This window comes from Myotis nattereri (genome assembly GCF_964212035.1).
Source record: "Myotis nattereri genome assembly, chromosome: 12".
Taxonomy (NCBI): Eukaryota; Metazoa; Chordata; class Mammalia; order Chiroptera; family Vespertilionidae; genus Myotis; species Myotis nattereri.
Genome location: NC_138087.1, coordinates 66,725,741 through 66,748,969, shown reverse-complemented (window position 1 = coordinate 66,748,969; position 23,229 = coordinate 66,725,741). Strand labels below are relative to the sequence as shown.

At 39.9% G+C, this 23,229-nt stretch overlaps 1 protein-coding gene and 1 pseudogene across 2 annotated transcripts; both read left to right on the top strand.

Annotated features, from left to right (window-relative positions):
* Window positions 1–347: 347 nt before the first annotated feature.
* On the top strand, window positions 348–12,621 carry LOC308527761 (uncharacterized protein; the record flags this gene model as incomplete). The annotated part of the gene is given in 3 exon segments (XM_081103160.1): window positions 348–1,304; window positions 11,622–11,684; window positions 11,686–12,621. Coding segments are annotated over 3 exon segments (1,956 nt in total).
* Window positions 12,622–22,285: 9,664 nt separating this feature from the next.
* LOC308527925 (olfactory receptor 1J4-like) lies at window positions 22,286–23,219 on the top strand (annotated as a pseudogene). The gene has a single exon. The product of its transcript is annotated as an olfactory receptor 1J4-like (transcript).
* Window positions 23,220–23,229: the final 10 nt, after the last annotated feature.

Below are 23,229 nucleotides of genomic sequence, written 5' to 3'. Positions count from 1 at the left end.
GGGCTCCTTGCTTTTCTTCTTCACTGCTGCATCTCAGTTCTTAGTAGAGGTCCTGGCAAAGATTTGATGTTAAAAGTAATGGTTGAATAAAAACAGAGAACCCCTTATTGCATGCGCTGTGTGATAAGGCTTTGTTGACCACATTGGGGGCTCAATGTTTTCCTGGAGCCAGACTGGGAGAGAGGGAAGATGCACACATCCATAGGTGTGAGAAATTAATATGAACGTATTTAAAAATGAATGGTTTTCCCAGAGAATGACAGTATGAGATGAGATGGTTCTGATCTTCCTTTCTCGGTTCCTGAGATTCCCAAACCTTCTTCATCCCCAGCAGACAGGAGAGCAGCATGAGGCCTGAGAACCAGAGCAGCATGTCCCAATTCCTCCTCCTGGGGCTCCCCATCCTGCCAGGGCAGCAGGGCATGTTCTTCACCCTGTTCCTGGGCATGTACCTGACCACGGTGCTGGGCAACCTGCTCATCATCCTGCTCATCAGGCTGGACTCTCGCCTGCACACGCCCATGTACTTCTTCCTCAGCCACTTGGCCTTCTCTGACATCTCCTTCTCATCTGTCACTGTCCCTAAGATGCTCATGAACATGCAGACTCGGCAACAATCCATCTCCTATGTGGGATGCATTTCTCAGTTGTATATTTTTATACTTTTTGGTGGTCTTGACAATTTTCTTCTTGCACTGATGGCATATGACCGGTATGTGGCCATCTGTCACCCTCTACACTACACCACCATCATGAGGGAGGAGCTGTGTGCGCTACTGGTGGCTGGCTCCTGGATGGTTTCCTGTGGCAGTGCCCTGTTGCACACCCTCCTCTTGGTCAGATTATCTTTCTGTGCCAACAATACCATCACCCACTTCTTCTGTGACCTCATTGTGCTCCTTAAGCTGAGCTGTTCCGACATCTACCTTAATGAGCTGGTCATATTCACTGTGGGAGGAATGCTTTCCTTCCTGCCATTGAGCATTATTTTAGGCTCATATATTGGTATAGGGACTATCATCCTGAGGGTGCCCTCCACTAAGAGACTCTTTAAAGCCTTTTCTACCTGTGGCTCCCATCTCTCTGTGGTGTCTTTATACTATGGGACAGCTACAGGTGTTTACTTTTTCTCCTCATCATGGGGTTCCAAAGACATAATTGCTTCAGTCATGTATACAGTAGTTACCCCCATGCTGAACCCCTTCATCTACAGCCTGAGGAACAGAGATATAAAACAGGCCTTAAACATGTGTGTCAATAGGATTAAGTTCTTTAAGGGGCAATCACTAAATCCTTTTGTTGCAGTCAGGAGCACAGGGAGATAGATCTCCTAAAATTATTGTATCGCCGACATCTCCATATAATCTTAAGATAATATGCATTGTGTTGTCATGTACAAGTGCTGTTAATATTCAACTTGGTCAAATTTTCTATGAGGTTGTTAATAATTCTTTATTCCCTTATTCATAATCCCTTATAAGATCTAGGCAAAATCTTTTGTAAAACATGTTACACAATTATAATTGCGAATTTGTATTTTTATTCTATGTTATTGAGGACTCACTGATTTACCATCATGACCCATTCCTGGTGAACTTTCTATTTTTTTCTGTTCAAACTGATTATTGTTTGCTGGCTCACATTGGCTTCAAGCTGATTGTGCACATCTCTTCCAAATCACATTCAATGACATCATGTTGGTAGACTCCAATCACCCATGACAAGAATAATTACACTATGAAAATTAGCATGTGCTACAAAGCAAAACTTAGAAATATTTCTAAAATGCATTTAAATATCAGATATCAAGCTATATTACAAAGCCACTGTTATCAAAACAGTCTGGTACTGGTACAAGAACAGACATTTAGACCAATGGAACAGAACAGAGAACCCAGAAATAGACCCAACCCATTATGCTCAATTAATATTTGGCAATAGCATACAATGGAGTCAAGACAGTCTCTTCAATAGATGATGTTGGGAAAGTTGGATACATGCAAAAAAATGAAACTAGACAACAAACTTACACCATACACAAAAAACAAATGGATAAAAGACTTAAATGTAAGATGGGTAACCATAAAAATCTTAGAAGAATCCATAGGCAGCAAAATATCAGACATATCTCATAGCAATGTGTTTACCAACACATCTCCTAGGACAGGGGTGGGCAACCCCTGGCACGCGTGCCAAACATGGCATGCCAGTAACTTTTGCTGGCACGCAAAACCCTCTCTTATAATCTTCCATTTACAATTTTTTTCTTAATATTGACTTTTTTATTTTTCACATAAATTCAGTGCCGGTGCATCTTAGATAAATAAATAATTTTACATAACAAGTTATCTTAAAGACAATAGACATGGATTGATGAGAGAGAAGAGCAATTTCTATGCCTCTGCCTTAACTCGCCCTGGGTATCTACATCCGACCAGTGTTTTGGTTTCATCCACATACGCGTGTGAATCTTTGTTCTCAGTGATGAATTTTGTTAAGTCTCGTAATAGGAGTAGCCTGACAGATGTACAAAGTAGTAGCTCATGCATATGACTGAAGGTCACGAAATATAAACCTGATGTAAAATCTCTGTCATCAGTGATGCAGCAGCAAATGTCCCACTGATAACATCAAACAGAGTCATAAAGTTTTCTGTTGGACTATCAGTGTACATGTATACATTAAAAAATAAATATTTTTCATCATCATATACTGTGTTTTTGTCTCTCGAATGAATTTTATTATTTCTTCAAGGTTCTTCACACACGTACACCTTAAGAGATATCAAGTAGGCGTAACATGTTCTCAAAAAATTAGGGTTGGCACGCAGAAGAATTTTGAGCCAGAGATTTTGCTGGTTTTGGCACGCACTCACAAAAAGGTTGCCCACCCCTGTCCTAGGACAATAGAAACTGAGGGAAAAAATAAACAAATGGGACTACATCAAAATAAAAAGCTTCTTGTGCACAGCAAAAGAAACCATCAACAAAACAAGCGAGTCCACTGCATGGGAGAACATATTTGCTAATGTTATATCCGATAAGGGTTTAGCCTCCAAAATTTATAGGGAACTCATACAACCTAAAAGGAAAATAAACCAATAAAAAATGGGCAAAGAACCTAAATAGACACTTCTTGGAAGTGGACATACAGAAGGCCAAGAGACATATGAAAACATGCTCAAAGTCACTAATCATCCAAGAGGTGCAAATCAAAACGACAATGAGGTACCATCTCACAACTGTCAGAATGGCTATTATCAACAAATCAACAAACGACAAGTGCTGATGAGAATGCGGAAAAAAAAGGAAACCTTGGGCACTGCTGGTGGGAATGCAGACTGGTGCAGCCGCAGTGGAAAACAGTATGGTGTTTCCTCAAAAAATTAAAAATGGAACTCCCATTTGATTCAGTAATCCCACTTATAGGAATATATCCCAAGAAAACAGAAACACCAATCAGAAAGGATATATGCACCCCTATGTTCATAGCAGCACAATTCACTATAGCTAAGATTTGGAAACAGCCTAAGTGCCCATCAGCAGATGAGTGTATAAAAAAACTGTGGTAAATCGACACAATTGAATAGTATGCTGCTATACAAAAAAGGAACTTTTACAATTTGCAGCAGCATGGATGGACCTGGAGAGCATTATGCTAAGCAAAATAAGCCAGTCGGAGAAAGGTAAATATCACTCATTTGTGGAATATAATGAACAACATAAACTGATGAATAAAAATAGATCCAGAGACATAGAAGCATCAAACAGACTGTGCAACCTCAGAGGGAAGGCAGGGGATGGGGTAGGGTAAGAGATCAAAGGAATTGTATGGATGTATATAAGCATGCCCAATGGACACAGACAGTAGGGGAGTGAGGGTATGTGCTGGGGGGTGGAAGTGGCCGGGGAGAGGTCAATGAGTGGAAAAAGGAGACATATATAATATTTTCAACAATAAAGAATTCAAATGAAAAAAGAATGCATTTAACAGCACACAACTAGCACTGGGTCCTACCTTAACACCTCGTCTAGTTCTGATATTAGTATAGATATATCGTAGCTAAATCTATAGATATAGATACATATACAGATATATAGATATAGATATAGATATAGATGTAGATATATAGATATATATAAATAGATAAAGATACAGGTAAAGATATAGTTACTAGTATAGCATTGGTAGTAAAGATGCCCCTTACTTGTGGTTAGTGTTTACATGGTATTATTTCTATCACTCTAAACTTTGATATGTCTTTATATCTGTGAGGTGTCCATCACTAACAGTGTAAAGTTGGATTTGCTCTTTTTTTATGTAAAGCAACAATTATATATTTCTGCAGAATTTTATCTATTGATATACAATAATATATCTAAATTTTTATTTTTCATATTACTGATTTTTATTTGATACACCTGCTACACATTTCTTTTTTATTTTATTTAAATTCTTTATTGTTTAAAGTATTACATAAGTCTCCTTTATTCCACATTGACCTCTCCTTTACTTCCCCCACCCCCCAGCACATGCCCTCACCTTCCCCCGGTCTGTGTCCATTGGTTATGCTCATATGCATGCATACAAGTCCTCTGGTTGATCTCTTACCCTTCACTCCCTACCCTCCCTCATAGGTTGGACAGTTTGTTCGATGCTTCTATGACTCTGGTTCTATTTTTGTTCATCACTTTATGTTGTTCATTATATTCCACAAATGAGTGAGACCATGTGGTATTTATCTTTCTCCAACTGGCTTATTTTGCTCAGTACAGTGCTCTCCAATTCCATCCATGCTGTTGCAAATGGTAAAAATTCCTTCTTTTTTACAGCAGCATAGTATTCCATTGTGTAGATGTACCACAGTTTTCTAATCAACTCATCTGATGATGGGCACTTAGGCTGTTTCCAAATCTTAGCTGTTGTAAATTGTGCTGCTATGAACATATGGGTGCATATATCCTTTCTGATTGAAGTTTCTGTATTGTCTCTTATCTTCCTCCCTTTTGATTAATCAAATATATATTCTTATTTCATTCCCCTTTGTTTACTTATTGATCATATATTATTATTATTATTTTATAATTCTTTTACATGCTGTATGTAGAGATTACCTCTTACTTTCTCTTTAATTTTTAATTGTAGTTTAACATACAAAACATAAAATTTATCATATTAGCCATCAGAGGTATACAATTAGGTGGTATTTAAGACACTCAACACCAATATCTCATACTAGAACCCATAAAGAAAATTCTGTAGAGCATCAATGCAATATAGTATTTAGCAACAGGGAGAAATATAAGAACAGAGATATTTATGAATCAATATGGGGAAATAGGATACATTGTTAAATTTTAAAAAGCAATGTGTAAAAGAGCATTTATAGCATGCTATATGTCATGTAAAAATGAAAGGGAAGTAAAATATTCATATATCTGCCCATTTAAACAGAGAAACACAGGAAGTAGTTAACATCCAAAAACAGCCCAAGTGCCCATCAGCAGACGAGTGAACAAAAAACCCATGGTACATTAACGCAATGGAATACTACTCTGCAGAAAAAAAGAAAATCTTTCCTTTTGAGACAGCATGGATGGACCTGGAAATTATTATGCTAAGTGAAATAAGCTAGTCAGAGAAAGACAAATGCCATATGATCTCACTTATGTGTGTAATCTAATGTTCAAAGTAATAAAAACCACACAAAATAGAAACAAAAGCATAGACATAGAGTAGACTGACAACTGTCAGATCAAAAAAATGTTGAAGGAATAAAGCAAGAAAAAATATATATCATATATAGACACAGAAAACAGTACAGTGAGTGCCAGAGGAAAAGGGGTTTTTGGGAGGAGGTGGAAGTGAACAAAGTGGGGATCAAAGGAGAGGGAAAGAGATATGACTTTGGTTGGCGAGTGCACAATGCAGTATACAGGTGTTGTTTTATTTAGCTGTACACTTGACATCTGTATGGTTTTATTAACTAAAACCATAATGTCACCTCAACAAATTAAATATAAAAGAAACTAATGAGATAGTTTACCTACGGGAGGTTGGGCAGAAGAGATGGGGAGAATTATTTGTGTAGATTTGACTATGTTGTCTTTTGCCACTAAAAATAAATAGATGAGCTGGTGAATAAAGCAAAATAGAATAAAACAATATAAGTGAAACTAAATATATTCCTAATATTCACTGTAATTATACCAAAGAGGAAAATAAAATAAGTATCCTAAGTAATTCTTGAACCTACAATTTGACTATATACTCTCACAATAAAAAACTAAACCTGGGCCCAGCTGGCGTTGCTCAGTGGTTAATGTTGACCTATGAACCAGGAGGTCATAGGTTCGATTCCCAGTCAGGGCACATGCCCAGGTTGCAGGCTCCATCCCCAGTGTGGGGTGTGCAGGAGGCAGCCAATCAATGATTCTCTTTCTCCTTCTTTCCTTTCTGAAACCAATAAAAACATTCAAACAAAATATGCCCAGAAACAAAGTTTTAAGCTATACTTAGTGTGTCATTGACAGTGGTGTGAGTCAAGATTCTGAAACAACTCACCATGTATCCAAAGACTCAACAAATAAGTAAACATTGAGGAAAAGGGAGTCCCTTTCTCTCTAGGGAGCTCTGTTCATGGAAAAGGAGAGGCTGGAAAGAACTCTATGGGGTCAAACTAGATTTGGAGATATCAGTTAGAAATCATGGGCTTTAAAATGTATAAATAGATTGCAAGTTATAGATCATTTATCAACATCTATGCTGTTTCCATCTCCCATTCTTCCTGTCCCACTCCTGACCCACCTGCTGTGGGTAAACATACCTTTAGCGTCTCAGTTTCTAGTTTTTGCTTCTTGTGTTTCTTTTTTATATATTTTCCAGTTGGCTTCTCTGAGATCATTTAGAATCCTTGTAGGCAATAAGCACAACTAAAGCTTCAAAACCAATAATAATGATAAAAGATTATAACTCAGAGAATAAGAATCTATGAGTCCATAATGACATAAATGAATAAATAAAAAACTAATGAGAGGGGGAAAGAGGAATTTTCTTCTTATAAGAGAATACATTTTCTTCTTTTAAGAGAATAAATCTCTTAAAAGAGCTTTATTATGGAATTATAACTATCATAATTTGACAATAACATTTGCAATAATTTTCTCATATAAGAATCACCAATGGATGTCAAATATAGTGAGTTGAAATTTTAGTGAAGGAAATGTTATGTTTGTATAGTATCAAAATATCTACCCAAATGATATCTATTAATTACAAGGTTAGAATAGTAATTTAAAAAAATGTTAACTTCCCAGTAGATAACCTGGCAGACATTACATTAGCCAATTATAGGTTAGGATGAAAGTATGGTTAGAGAGCTGGAAAGTGTGTTGTTTGGTTTTCTCTGTGTATATGTTACCATGAAAAATCTCTCTATATAACACCCTAATAGGCAAATAGAACAGTGGAGCAACCCAACAACTGAACAACTGGTCACTATGACGTGCACTGACCACCAGGGGTCGGACGCGAAACATGGCAGGCATCAAGCAGGCGGCAGAGCACGGAACATGGCAGGTAGGCTGCAGCAAGATGGTGGAGCAGGTGAGCAGGGGTGCCAGACCAAGGCAGGACGCCTGTCGTTGGCATCAGGGTGAGCCTCTGGTGGTTACTGAAAATTCTTTGCTCCCACATACCACGGTCCCACCCAGCACTTGCACCTGCTGCCGGTGCCAGCCCCGCTTGCACCCACTGCCAGCACTGGAAGCACCGCTCACATCTGCTGCCGGCGCATTCAGAGGGTGCGAGCGGCAGCTGCCAATCCCAATCGCCCCTGAGGGCTTCTCCACCTCTTCCTGCTCCTGAGGGGCGATTGGGGCAGCAGCCGCCACTCGCACCCATGATGGTTCTGACCCTGCTTGCACCCGCTGCTGGTGCCGGCCCCAATTGTTCGTCATGGCATAGTCAGCGCATGGAGCAGTGGCTGGGAGAGCAGGGCTGCCAGCACAGAGGGGACCCAGGGCCACAGTGGGAGGGGCTGAGCAGGGACACGGAGGATGGGCCAAGACCTGCCCCTGTGCCCACCACAGCCTCGCAGCCCACAGTTCCTTTCAAGGTGCATGAATTCGCGTACTGGGCCCCTAGTAATAAAATAATAATAAATAATAACGTGAATAAACTCTGTGTTTTGCGTACTCACAACTGGAAACCTACGTTTTTCCAAACCAACATGGCATTTTACAATTTTTCTCTAAGTTTAAAATCATTTAAAATGTTCAGTTGAAAACTCCTTTCTCCCAGCCTGAATAATGCTCAAGAAGAAAGGCGTCAGGGCATGACTGGAATCAGGGGCAATGTCCCCTAGGACTCCAGTCCCTCTGGCTCTTGGGCACATGGCTCTCCAAAGGGCAGTCAGAAATTAACCAGAAACCTGGGGACTTGGACTTTGTTGCAGTCTCTCATTAATAATTAAGTGTTATCATTGGACTCATTTCCCGGGAGCTGGTTAAGGAAAAGGAAAGTCAGTAGAAGTGCCAAGGCCCAGATATTTCCTCTGTGTGTCTGGATATTAGGTCTCCTGAAGAAAAGCTGAGGAGATAGGCAACAGTCTGGAGCAGAAGATGTCTGAACTCACCAATGATGAGCCCAGGTGAGAGGAGTTGGAAATCCGTACTTGGTGATGGATCTGCCTGTGTGCTAGTGGGTTCGCGTATGATACTCTGTGTCCATGAATCTGTGTCTGCATGTATTGTGTATGCTTGGGTATCTGGTATTTAATGTTTGCATGTGTGTGTATGTGTGTGTGTGTGTCTGTGTGCGCTATGCATCTGACTCAAAGTCCTATATTCATGCATGTAGAACAAGTTATCACTTCTCGGCATGTGGTGAGGGACTCCTGATTCATGCCTGTCATCATAAACACTGGCCTCACAGCTGATCATCAGAAGTGAGACTGTTGTCTCTGCTTCTGGACAAGAAGATGCCCGACCTCACCAGGAACCAAGGTCAGGTCAGAGAGGGCTCACATCTCTGCTCAACAGCATGTACTGGTGCCCATGGGAGCTGTGCTGTGGGTGACACACTCATGTGTGAGAGCTGGAAGGGGTGTTGTTTGATTTTCTCTGTGTGTATGTTATCATGTGTATGTGACCAGGGGATTGGATAGTGTTGCTGGCTTAATGACTGCCTGTGACTGAACAGGATTAACTGCACCAGGTAGACACCTGTCCCTGGAAGGAGATGGTCAGAAGGGTTGAAGCCTGCCTCTCAGTAATAGGAGGGCGTGTGCTACTTGTTGTGGTGAGTGTGTGGCTGGGTGTGCATATGTGTTGTGGTGAGTGTTTCTTATGACATTTTTTACAAAAATATTTTTTATTGATTTCAGAGAGGAAGGGATAGGGAGAGAGACATAGAAACATATGTCTCTATGTTTGATGATGCAGAATGATTGATCTGCTGCCTACTTCACACACCCCACTAGGGATTGAACCCACACCCCAGGCATGCACCCTGATCAGAATCGAACCGTGACCTTCTGGTTGATAGGTCGACACTTAACCACTGAGCAACATCATCCAGGTTCTTGTAAGATTTTCTAATTGTTTATAGTCTTGTATGATTTTGGTGATGTGTGTACAGTGCTTCAGTTATGTATATGTGGTGAGTTGCATGTCACCAGATGAGTTCACAAGTCAGGTGTGTTAGTACTTTTGTGGGTGAGTGGTCCATCATTGTGTGTTGTGTATGTCTCACTTAGTGTGTTACTTATGATTTGTATATGTGTAGACAAGTGTTTTTGAGCTGAACCACATATTGACTATTCTTCCCTGATAATGGCAATGTGGTCACAGGTGACTGGAATCCTCAGCTCAGCAGAGTGTGTGTGTGTGTGTGTGTGTGTGTGTGTGTATGGGTGTATGGGTATCAGAACTCAAGTATGTCCTTAGCCGTCCCCCCTCTGGCACCATTAGCTGAGATAGCCACACTCTAAGCAACTCCCGGTTTTGTGAAACAAATCTGCTCTCCTTTCCATGTACCCGAGTGTGAGAGCCCCTCAGATTTTGCAACCTCTTCTTTACATTTTCTTTTCTTTTTAAATGTTTTTCTCTCCTTTTTGTCTTTATTTTATATTTTCCTTTCCTCCTCTTGACTTTTATTAAACATCCCAGAAAAATAACCTGCTGGCATCATGCTGTATGTGTTTATTGGGCTGGTTCACCATCAAATAGTGTTGAGACCTTGGGAAAGTTACGTAAATTTTGGTCTTAGTTTCCCCATCTATAAATGAAAAGAATTACACTTCTATTGTGAATCTTACAGAGGCTCTCAGTAAACAGTTATTGTGCAAAATAAAGTGAATATATTTGAGAATTATAAAGGAATGAAATTATCTAGTAAGAGGTTTCAGAATTTTGGACAACTTTGAGTCCTCACAGCTCTAATATAATACATTGTGCTGGCCTCCCCAAGTAAGAAAAAGGATGTTTCCCTGTGTAATAGTTAAGAACGTGGGATCTGATCACAAAGATACATTAGACAGAACCCCATGAAGTAGCTAATACTTGGTGATTTTTATTATATAAAAACTAGTGGCCCAGTGAACGGATTGTGCACCCATGGCCGAAGGTGGAATCACGTGGATCCCTCCTCTCTGGTTCTGGGGTGCGAAACCTGAGAACTGCTGCTGCCAAGTTACCGCAGCTCAGCAGCTCCTGCATAGAGCGTCTGCCCTCTAGTGGTCAGTGCGCATCATATATACCGGCCAGTCGAATGGTCGGACAGTCACTTAGCCTTTTATATATATAGATGATAATACAAGTTTTATACATTACATATTACATACATTATACATACAGATATACACACATATGTGTGTCCTTCTATTCCCTACTGCATTGCTGTGTGCTTAGAGAATTTGTATCATTTATGTTTCTATTAAAACCTAAAAAAGGTAAAAGAATACGAATTATTAGTGCAGCTGTGACAGGGTTTTAAAGTCTGGGAATGTAAGTTTGAAATGTGGATTTAATTAGGAAATGTAGGTAGGTCCTTAGGCCAATATGCAAATGTTGTACTAAATGTTCAACCATATTATAAAAGATAGTTTATGCACTATTTTAGTTTTGGAGCTGTTCTGGCATCAAGTGGTTTTAAATGGCCACCCATTTGCAAATGTCCCTGAGTTTACAGCTGTGGATCAATGACCCCGGCTGATTCACAGGAGGAGTGTGAAAATGTTCCAAGGAGCCCAATCAGCGCAGGTGTCTCACATTATTTTAGGGCACTAACAACTGATACCAGTTTCTGGGACTCATCTTCTGTTTCTGCCACTGTGAATTATTAGGGTTTGGCTCTGGCCAGGTACAGAAATTATCTCAGTCCTTAGAAGAGGTTCTGACCTAGACTTGATGTTAAAAGTAATGGTTGAATAAAACAGAGAACCACTTCTTGCAACTGTGGGATGAGGTCTTATCGATTACGTTGGGGGCTCAATGTTTTCCTGGAACCAGACTGGGAAAGAGGGAAGATGCATACATCCACAGCTGTGAGAAATTAATATGAAAGTATTTAAAAATGAATGGTTTTCCCAGAGAATGACAATATGAGATGTGATGGTTCAGGTCACCATTCCTAGGTTCCTGAGATTCCCAAACCTTTTTCATCCCCAGCAGACAGAAGAGCAGCATGAGGCCTGAGAACCAGAGCAGCGTGTCCCAGTTCCTCCTCCTGGGGCTCCCCATCCCGCCAGGGCAGCAGGGCGTGTTCCTCACCCTGTTCCTGGGCATGTACCTGACCACGGTGCTGGGCAACCTGCTCATCATCCTGCTCATCAGGATGGACTGTCGCCTGCACACGCCCATGTACTTCTTCCTCAGCCACTTGGCCTTCTCTGACCTTTCGCTTTCGTCTGTTATTGTCCCAAAGATGCTCATGAACATGCAGACTCAGCAACAATCCATCTCCTATGTGGAATGCATTTCTCAGTTGTATTTCTTCATACTTTATGGTACTCTTGACAATTTTCTTCTGGCTGTGATGGCATATGACAGGTACGTGGCCATCTGTCAGCCCCTACACTACACCACCATCATGAGGGAGGGGCTGTGTGTGCTGCTGGTGGCTGGCTGCTGGATTTGCTCCTGTGTTCATGATTTGCTGCACACTCTCCTATTGGTTCGACTGTCCTTCGGTACCGATAATATCATCACCCACTACTTTTGTGACCTCCTTGCGCTCCTGAAACTGAGCTGCTCAGACATTTCCCTCAATGAGCTGGTCCTATTCACTGAGGCAGGAATGATTTTCTTCCTGCCTTTTGGTGTTATTTTGGGCTCCTATATCCGTATAGGGACCATCATCCTGAGGGTGCCCTCCACTAAGAGACTCTATAAAGCCTTTTCTACCTGTGGCTCCCATCTCTCTGTGGTGTTTTTATACTACGGGACAGCTGCAGGTGTTTACTTTTTCTCCTCATCATGGGGTTCCAAAGACATAATTGCTTCACTCATGTATACAGTAGTTACCCCCATGCTGAACCCCTTCATCTACAGCCTGAGGAACAGAGATATAAAGCAGGCCTTAGAGATGTGTGTCAATAGGGTTAAGTTCTTTAACTGGTAATCACAAAATCCACTTGATGCTGTCAGAAGCACAGTGAGATAGATCTGAGATAGATCTAAAATTATTGTATGATCAACATCTCCATATAACTTTAATAGAACATGAATTCTGTTGTCTGGTACAAGTGTTAATATGTCAACTAGGCCATATTTGCTACCTAGATTGTTAATAATTCATTATTCCTAATTGACGTTTTTCATTTGTTTATCATCTCTTATAAGAAATATGCAAAACCCTATGCAGAACATGTTTCACATTTATAATTTGTGGATTTGTCTCTTTCTGTTTTGCTATATTTCATTTTTTGCTTACGTATTTTTTTATTTTGTGCTATACAAAACGCACTTATTTAGCATCATATTCTGCCTTGATGAACTTTATTTATTTATTTATTTATTTATTTACTTACTTACGTACTTACTTACTTTTGAACTAATTCCTTTATGACGGGTTTAGTTGGCTTCAAGCTGAATGTGCACATCTTTTCCCACTGCACAATCAATTAGATAGATCATGTTGGCAGACTGCAATCAGCCATGATGAGTAATTACATATGAAAACTGGTATGTGCTACAAAGCAAGGCTGTTAAAAATCTAGAGACTTTTCAAAAATGCTTTTAACAGCATACCACTTCATTTATAATTAGGAAAATTTTTCTAGTAATGGGTCCTACCTTAACACCTCATCTACTTATCATACGAGTATAAGTACATATACAGATATAAATACAGATACAGATGTAGGTGCTAGTGTAGTATAAGTAATAAAGATGCCCATGACCTGGAATTGAACCCGCAACCATTCAGTGTGCAGGCTGAGACTGTAACCACTTAGCAACACCAGCCAGGGCTATTCCCTATTCTTTCTGTCTCAGTCCTGACCTACATCCTATGAGTACACACACCCAAAGCTTCAAAATGAGTAACCATGGTAATGGGTTATCACTCAGAGAGTAAGAATCCATGAGTCCATAATGATATAAATGAATAAATAAAAAACCAATGACTAAGGAATGAGGGTAAGTGTTTTTGTATAGGAGAATACAACTAATAAACAAGAAAGATATGATAGAATTAAAAGAATCATGATGTGGCCTCAACGTTTTCAATAATTTTGTCATATAAGAATTACCAATGGATGTTAACTATAGTGGGTGAAGTTTTAATAAGGAAAAAGTTATGCTTACATAATATCAAGATATCTACCCAAATGATACCCATTAATTATAAGGTTAAAATAGTAATTTGAAGAAAATTGTGACTTTTCTGTAGAGAGCTTGGCAGACACCACCTTAGCCAACAGATCAAGGATTAAAACACTAGAGATTTCAAGATAATCTGCAGATTACCTGAAAGCTGCACCTACTAGCTCCCAGCCCCAAACCAGATTTGCAACTAAATTGCAGAGCAATCAATTTGAAAAACAATACAAGCATAGCTAACGTGAAAACTTATAGCCAAAGAGTACAGTAGAAATCACATGGGGGGGTGGTGATAAGAGGGTGGAAGATGGTAAAAGGGAGAGCCTCCTCATAGATGTGTGGTTGTGCTGAAAAGCCAGCGGGATATCACAGGCATGGAGCTCCCTCCCCCAGAAGCATCAGGTCTCAACCCCACGCAGGGACCCCAACTCACAGCAACAAGGCGGTGTGGAGGAGCCTGTGTAGCATCTGGTGATGGGAATCAGTGGGGATTCTGTCCACTGGGGAGATTTGGACCACACTATTCCAGGGAGAGCAAAATAAAAACTTTCCAGTCTTTATTCATTACCACCAAACCAGCACTGCAAGAAATGTTAAAGGGACTGCTTTAAGAAGAAGAAAATATATATTGTAGAGAGGAACATAGGTAAAAGAAAAAAATTGCAAGAAACAAGTAGCTATCAATAATACCTTAAATGTAAATGGATTATTTGCTCCAATCAAAAGACATAGGGTATGGGGAGGGTGGTTGCATGGGAGGTCCTCAACTAAAGACATTGTATGCATATATGCATTACCCATGGACATAGGTAATAGGATAGTTAAGGACTGGAGTCGGGGGTGGGGGGAATCTAGGGGGGTTGGAGAGAGGCCTGGAGGGAGTCAATGGGGGGAAAAGGGGAATATATATAATACTTTCAACAATAAAGAAGTATTTAAAAATAAATAAAGGTGTTAATACATCTTATGTTCAAAAAAGACATAGGGTTGCTGAAAGGATAAGAAAACATGAGCCATGTATATGCTGTCTACAAGATACCCACCTCAGAACAAAAGATTCTCACAGGTTGTAAGTGAAGTGATTTAAAAAATAATCCATGCAATGGAAACAAACAAACAACCCGCTGGGGTAGCAATGCTTATATCTGACAAAATAGACTTCAAAACAAAGGCCATAACAAGAGGCAAAGAAGGTCACTAATATTACTAAAGGGATTGATCCAACAAGGGGTTATAACCCTTGTAAACATATATGCACCTAATGCAGGAGCAACTAACTATATAAAGAAATTCTTGGTGGACTTTTAGGGAGAGATCGACAGTCATAGTAAGGGACCTTAACTGGATAGATTAAGATCTATCATCACTGAATAGATGTTTCAGACAAAAAATCCAGAAGAAAAAAAGCGACTTTAAACAACAAACTAGAGTGGATGGATTTAATTGATATTTATACAACATTTTACCCCCAAACAGCAGAATAGACATTATTTCTCAGTACACAGAAACATGTTTAAAGATAGACCACATCTGAGGACACAAAATAAGTCTCAATAATTCAAGTTGATTGCAATCATATCAAGCATCTTCTCGGATAGCAATGGTATGAAACAAAATATCAACCACAGTGATAAAAAAAAACCTCTCAAAAATATTCAAACACATGGAGGCCAAACAGCATGTTATTAAACAATGAATGGGTTACCAATAAGATCCAGGAAGAAATAAAACATCACGTGAAAAGAAATGAAAATGAAAACACAAAACACAAAATCTATGGGATATAGCAAAAGCAGTCCTGAGAGAGAAGTTCATAGCATTACTAGTCTACCTCAAAAAGCAAGAATAATCTCAAACAATTTAATCCTACATCTAAATGAACAACAATAAAAAAGACCACGAAATGAAGCCAAGAGTAAGTAGAAGGAAGGAAATAATAAATATCTGAGTGAAAATAAATGACATAGACTAAAAAAAATCAACACAGAAGATCAATGAAACCAAATGCTAGTTCTTTGAAGACATAACTAGATTGGTGAACCATTAACCACACTCATTAAGAGAGAGAGAGAGAGAGAGAGAGAGAGAGAGAGAGAGAGAGAGAGAGAGGACCCAAATAAATAAAATGAGAAATGAAGGAGAAATTAACAACTGACATCACAGAAACACAAAGGAGTATAAGAAAGGACTATGAAAAATTAAATGGCAACAAATTGGACAACCTAAGAGAAAAGGACTAATTCTTAGACACATACAATCATCCAAAATTCAACCAGGAAGAATCAGAAAAACTGAATACACCAATAACAACCAATAAAATTTAAAAAGTAATTTAAAAAACTCCAAACAAAAGTTCTTGACTGCATGGCTTCACAGGCAAATATTACCAAACATTCAAAGAAGAACTAACACCTCTCCTCCTCAACTATTTAAAAAAAAAATACAAGAGAAGAAAAGACTTCCAAACTCTTCTGATGAGGCCAGCATTATCTTAATTGCAAAACTATATAAAGCCACTAAAATAAAATAAAAAGTTATAGGCCAGTATCTCTGCTAAACATAGATACTAAAATCCTCACAAAATTTTACCAGCTCGATCTAGAAGTGCATTACAAAGACCATACACCATGATTAAATGAGATTTACTCCAAGGATGAAACATTGGCGCAATATTTGAAAATCAATAATGTGATACATGACCCAAACAAAATGAAAAATAGAAATCACATGATCTTTAGATGCAGAAAAAGCATTCAATAAAATCAAGCATCTATTTATGATATAAACACTCAGAAAAGTGGCAATAAGGGGAAAATACCTCAAGATAAGTAAAGCCATACATGAAAATGTGCAGCCAACAAAATACTCAATAGGCAAAAATGATGTGTGTTTTCTTAAGATCAGCAATAAAACAGGATATCTGCTTTCACCACTCTTTTTCAACAGAGTACTGGAAGTCCTAGTTCAGACAAAAAGAAGAAATAAAAGGCATCAAAATTGGAAAGGAGGAAGCAAAACTGTTATTATTCGCAGGTGACATGATACTGTATATAGAAAACCTAAAAACTTCACCAGAAATCTACTAGAACTAATACATGAATTCAGCAAAGTAGCAGAATACAAAAATAATATCCGGAAATTGGTGGCATTTTTATACACCAATATAGAACTATCAAAAAGAGAATCTAAGAAAACTATCCCATTAACTTTTGCAACAAAAAAATTAAGATACTTGGGAACAAATTTACACAAGGAGGTAAAAGACCTGTAATCAGAAATCTATAGGACATTGAAGGAAGAAACTAAGAAAGACACAAATAAGTGCAAGCATACACTATGTTCATGGATTGGAATAATTAATATCATAAAATGTCCCTATTACCCAAAGCAATCTATAAATTCAATGCAATTCCTATTAAAATACCAATGACATATTCCACAGGTGTAGACAAATATTCCCAACATTTATATGGAACAATAAAAAGACTCCAAATATCCTCTGCAATCTGGAGAAAGAAGAACAAAGTTGGAGGTATCATAATTCTGGATATCAAATTATACTACAAGGCCATATTATTCAAAGCAGCCTGTACTCGCATAAGAACAAACATATAGATCAATGGAACAGAACAGAGAGTCCAAAAACTGACCCACGTCGTTATGGCCAATTAGTATTTAACAAAGGAGGCAAGAGCATACAATGGAGTAGAGACAGTCTCTTCAACAAATAGTGTTGGGAAAACGGGACAGCTACATGCAAAAAAAATGAAAATAGACCACCAACTTACCAGACACAAGAACAAACTAAAAATGGATAAAAGATTTAAATGTAAGTACAGAACCATAAAAATGCTAGAAGCAAACATAGACAATAAACTCTCACACATCTCTCATAGAAAATTTTTTGCTGATATATCTCCTAGGGCAAAACGAACAAAGAAAAGAATAAACAAATGAGACTAAATCAAGCTAAAAAGCTGCAGCACAGCAAAGGAAACCATCAACATAATGAAAGGGGAACCCACTGTATGGGAGAACATATTTGCCAATGATACATCTGATAAGGGGTTAATTTCCCAAATATATAAAGAACATCTACAACTCAACATGAACACAAACAATCAAGTTAGAAATTGAGCAAAGGACCTGAAAAGATACTTCTCCAAAGAGGACATACATATGGACAATAGACATATGAAAAGATGCTCAACATCTTTAATGATCAGAGAGATGAAAATTAAAATGATAATGAGATATCACTTTACACCTGCCAGAATAGCTATCATTGATAAATCAGCAAGCAAGTACTGGTGAGGATGTGTAGAAAAGGAAATTCTAGTTCAATATTCATGGGAGCGCAGACTGGTGCAGCCACTGTGGAAAACAGTATGGAGTTTCCTCAAAAAATTAAAAAAGGAATTGCCTTTTGACCTAATGATCCCACTTATGGGAATATATCCTAAAAATTCCAAAACACCACCCTGGACAGTGTGGCTAAGTCGTTATGGCTTCTGCCGGTGGACCAAAGGGTGGTGGGTTCGATACCCTGTCAAGGGCATGTACCTGGGTTGCAGGATTGATCCCTGGCCCTGCTTGAGGCACGTTCAGGAGGCAACCATCAATGTGTCTCTCATTGATGTTTCTCTCTCTCTCTCTCTCTCTCTCTCTCTCTCTCTCTCTCTCTCTCTCTCTCTCTCCCCCTCCCTCTCTCTCTCCTCCCTCTCATTCTACTCTATCTCAAATCACTGGAAAAATATCCTCTGGTAAGGATTAACATAACAAAACAAAAAACAACAACACACAAATGAGTGGGGAATAAAGATGAGTTTCTCCTTATAGAACACAATACAAGAAATGATAGAATTTGTAAAGTTTGATTTGATTGTACCATTTGATTACCACATTTGCCGTAATTTTTTCATATAAGAATCATTAAAGTGAGTGGGTGAAATTTTAATAAGGAAAAATGTTATGTTTATATAATACCAAAATATCTACATTAATTATTTCTTTTAATTACAAGGTTAAAATAGTAACTATAAAAAACTGTACTTTACAGTAGATAACCTGGCAGATAAAACCATAGCCAATGAAGATAAATGAAAACACTAGTCATTGGAAAAATTAATAGCATACGCCTTCTAATAATATGCACTGTGGTATATCCACTGGGAATTAAAGCCTGAAACATACATACAAACAAAGGGTAAACATAGTAAAATGTTAACCATTATGGAATCTGAGCAACGGCTGTCAAGAAATTCTTGACATCATTTTTCTAACTTTTCGGTATTTTTAAAATCATTTCAAAACAAAAAGTGGACACATCCTTTGTCCCAGCTGGAACATGTCCAAGAAGAAAGGCGTCCAGGGCATGGCTGGAATCAGGGACAATGTCCCCTAGGACTCCAGTCCCTCTGGCTCTTGGACACACAGCTCCCAAAGGGCAGTCATGAATCAGCCACAAGCTTGGGGACTTGGTTGCAGTCTCTCATTAGCAGTTAAGTGTCATCTTTGCACTCATTTCTCTGGAGCTGCTTAAGGAAAAGGAAAGTCTGTAGAAGTGCCAAGGCCACAGATACTGATTCTGTGTGTCTGGATGTTAGGTCTCCTGAAGAAAAGCTGAGGAGATGGGCGACAATCTGGAGCAGATGGTGTCTGAACTAACCAATGACGAGCCCACATGAGAGGAGCTGGAAATCTGCCCTTGCCATTGGACCTGCCTGTGTGCTAGTGGGTTCATGTGTGAGACTCTGTGTCCATGACTGTGTGTGTCAGTCTGTGTGTCTGTCTGAATATACTATGTACACTTGTGTACGTGCTGTTTGATAGTTGTGTGTGTGCGTGCACTATGTATCTGACTCTTTTCCTGAGTCAGAATTAACCTGGGCCCTGTTTTAGTGCATGTAGATCCAGTCACCAGCCTCCTGGCGTGTGGTTAGGGACTCCTGATTCATGTCTGTGATAGTAAACACTGGCATCACAGCTGAGCATCGGGAGTGAGACTTTCGTCTCTGCTGCTCGACAGGAAGATGCCCGACCTCATCAGGAACAAGGTCAGGTCAGAGAGGGCTCACACCTTTGCTCAGCAGCGTGTGCTGGTGCACATGCTAGTTGTGTCTGTGGGTGACACATGTGTGTGAGAGCAAAAAAGGAATGTTGTTAGGTTTTCTCTGTATGTTACCATATGTATGTGACCACGTGCATGGGGTGTTGGTGGTAGTTTAATCCTGGTGCCTGTGACAGAATATGCTTAACTGCCCCATGCTGAGTGCCCTCCCCAGGAAAGGGAGGGTACAGAATGGGGGGAAGCATACCTCTCATTAATAGGAGGATGTGCGCTGCTTAATGCAGTGAGTGTGGCTGGGTGGGCATATGTATTGTTGGTGTGTTTCCTATGGTATTTTTGAATTGTTTGTGCTTTTGTGTGTTTTTGGTGATCTATGTGAATAGTGCATGAGTTATGTATATGTGGGGCTGAAGTCTTTGCCACATGTGTCATGAGCCAGGTATGTTGATGTGCATTGAGAGTGTGTGTGGGTGAGTGGTCCACCACTGAGTGGTGTGTGTGTCTCGCTTTGTGTGTTTATTATGACTTGTATGCATGTCTATGAGTGTTTATGAGCTGAACCCCAGATTGGCTATCCTTCCCTTAGGATGGGAACATGATCACAGTTCATTAAAATTCTCAAATCGGCAGTGTGTGTGTGTGTGTGTGATTTGAATGTGTGTCTGGGGTTTCCAACTTGCACCTATGACCTCAAATATTTCCCGCAGAGCCGATCTCCGGGCGAACCACTGGCTGAGCTAAACAAGCTCCAAAGAACCCCGGTGTCCGAAATGGATCTGCTGTGCTTCTCACACACCTGAGTGTGACTGTGTCACTCAGAGGTTGGTAACACTTTCACTTAATGTCCAGGCAAAGAAACATTAGGTGTCATGCTGTGTGAAGTCAGCGTGCAGGACTGCCACCCACTGGTGTGGCGAACCTGGAGAAAGTCACTTACACAGAGTGGCCAGATTATTATGACCACCCCATCAGTACTTCATTGACACTTCCAAAATTACTGAATATTGAAAACTCCCTAAGCAAATACTCTCAAGGTATTATTATTATTATTATTTGCATAACTAATTCATTTCATTGTACTGATGGGGGGGTCAAATAATCTGGCCCCTCAGTGTAACTCATAGGTCTCTGTTTTCAATCTACAAAGTAAAGAAAGGAATGACACCTCCCTCATAAACATGTAAGCAAATGGTAATGAATGTAAGGGTGTTTTGTTGACTGAAAAACAGACCACTATAAATGAAGCGAACTCTCTAGGTAGGGATCTAAGAAAATTTTGAAGTACTGTCAACCCTAAATTAGCAAAGGGTGTTCCCAATGGAGACGGAAGTTTCATGGGGAGTGGGTAAGAGCACAGGTTCTCATCATGCAGACATATTAGACTAAACTTCACAAAATAGTCAATATTTGATCATTTTTCTCCTTTATGTTTATTCTTAACGTGGTCATATAATATGTTAGATTCAGGTGTGTACAGCATGGTGATTTACCAATTATATACCCATCACCACAATAAGTCTTGTAACAGTCAAGTCACCATACAAAGTCATTACAATACTACTAACTCCATTAAAGAATATTTGGTACTTTCTGACCTACAAAAATGGTGTAAAATTATATCCCTTATATTTCTATTTCCTAACAGAATTCCTTGTGCAGCTGTGAAGATTTTTAATCAGGGAATATAAAGCTGATGCTAGATTTACTTAGGAAACTAGAAAAAAGCCTTTAACCTCGTGTTCAGCACAGTGTTTATGCCACCGAAATGCTCAGTATTATTATGAAACATAGTTCGTGGACTGTTTTGGAGATTTTCAGGCATCTAGTGGTTTCAATGGCCACCCATTTCTAGCTTGTCCCTGTGTTTACAGCTGAGGTTCAATGGGATAATGCTCCACAAACAACCACTCAGCAATTTAAAGCAGGAAGAACTGACAGTTTCTCAGGGGCTCACCTTATAGTTCTGCCAGGGGGAATTATTATGGTTTCGCTGTGGCTTGGTGTAGAAATGATCCCTCCATGCTCATCAAGACCTAAACTCATAGAAGTGGGGACCTTGCTTCTCTTGATGACTGCTGCATCTCAGTCCTTAATAGAGGTCCCGACACTGACTCCATGTTCAATAAATCATGGTGAAAGACACAGTGAACACACTCTTGCTTCTTTGTAATGAGGTCTTTTTGAGTACTTAGGGTTCCAATGTTTTCCTGGAGCCAGAATGGAATAGAGGAAAGATGCATACATCCACATGTGAGAGAAATTAATATGAAAGTTTTAGAAAATGAATGGTTTTCCCAGAAAATTATGGTATAAGATGTGATGGTTCTGGTCACCCTTCTTAGGTTCCTGAGATTCCCAAACCTTCTTCCTCCCCAGCAGACAGAAGCGCAGCATGAGGCCTGAGAACCAGAGCAGCGTGTCCCAGTTCCTCCTCCTGGGGCTCCCCATCCCGCCAGGGCAGCAGGGCGTGTTCTTCACCCTGTTCCTGGGCATGTACCTGACCACGGTGCTGGGCAACCTGCTCATCATCCTGCTCATCAGGCTGGACTCTCGCCTGCACACGCCCATGTACTTCTTCCTCAGCCACTTGGCCTTCACTGATGTCTGCTTTTCATCTGTCACTGTCCCTAATATGCTCACGGACATTCAGACTCGACAACAATCCATCTCCTATGTGGGATGCATTTCTCAGTTGTATTTCTTCATACTTTTTGCTAGTGTAAACAATTTCCTTCTGGCAGGGATGGCATATGACAGGTACGTGGCCATCTGTCACCCTCTACTACACCACCATCATGAGGAATGGGCTGTGCATGTTGCTGGTGGCTGGGTCTTATATGGCTGCCTCTGTCCATGCACTTTTTCATACCCTCCTCTTGGTCCGCCTGTCCTTCGGAGCCCGCAATATCATCACCCACTTCTTCTGTGATCTCACTGTGCTGCTGCAGCTGAGCTGCTCTGACATCTCCCTCAATGAGCTGGTCCTATTCACTGAGGGAGGAATGCTTTCCTTCCTGCTTTTTTGTGTTATTTTAGGCTCCTATATCTGTATAGGGACCATCATCCTGAGGGTGCCCTCCACTAAGAGACTCTTTAAAGCCTTTTCTACCTGTGGCTCCCATCTCTCTATGGTGTCTTTATACTATGGTACAGCTGCAGGTGTTTACTTTTTCTCTTCATCATGGGGTTCTAAAGACGTAATTGCTTCAATCATGTACACGGTAGTTACCCCCATGCTGAACCCCTTCATCTACAGCCTGAGGAACAGAGATATAAAACAGGCCTTAGAGATGTGTGTCAATAGGGTTAAGCTCTTTAGCTGGTAATCACTAAATC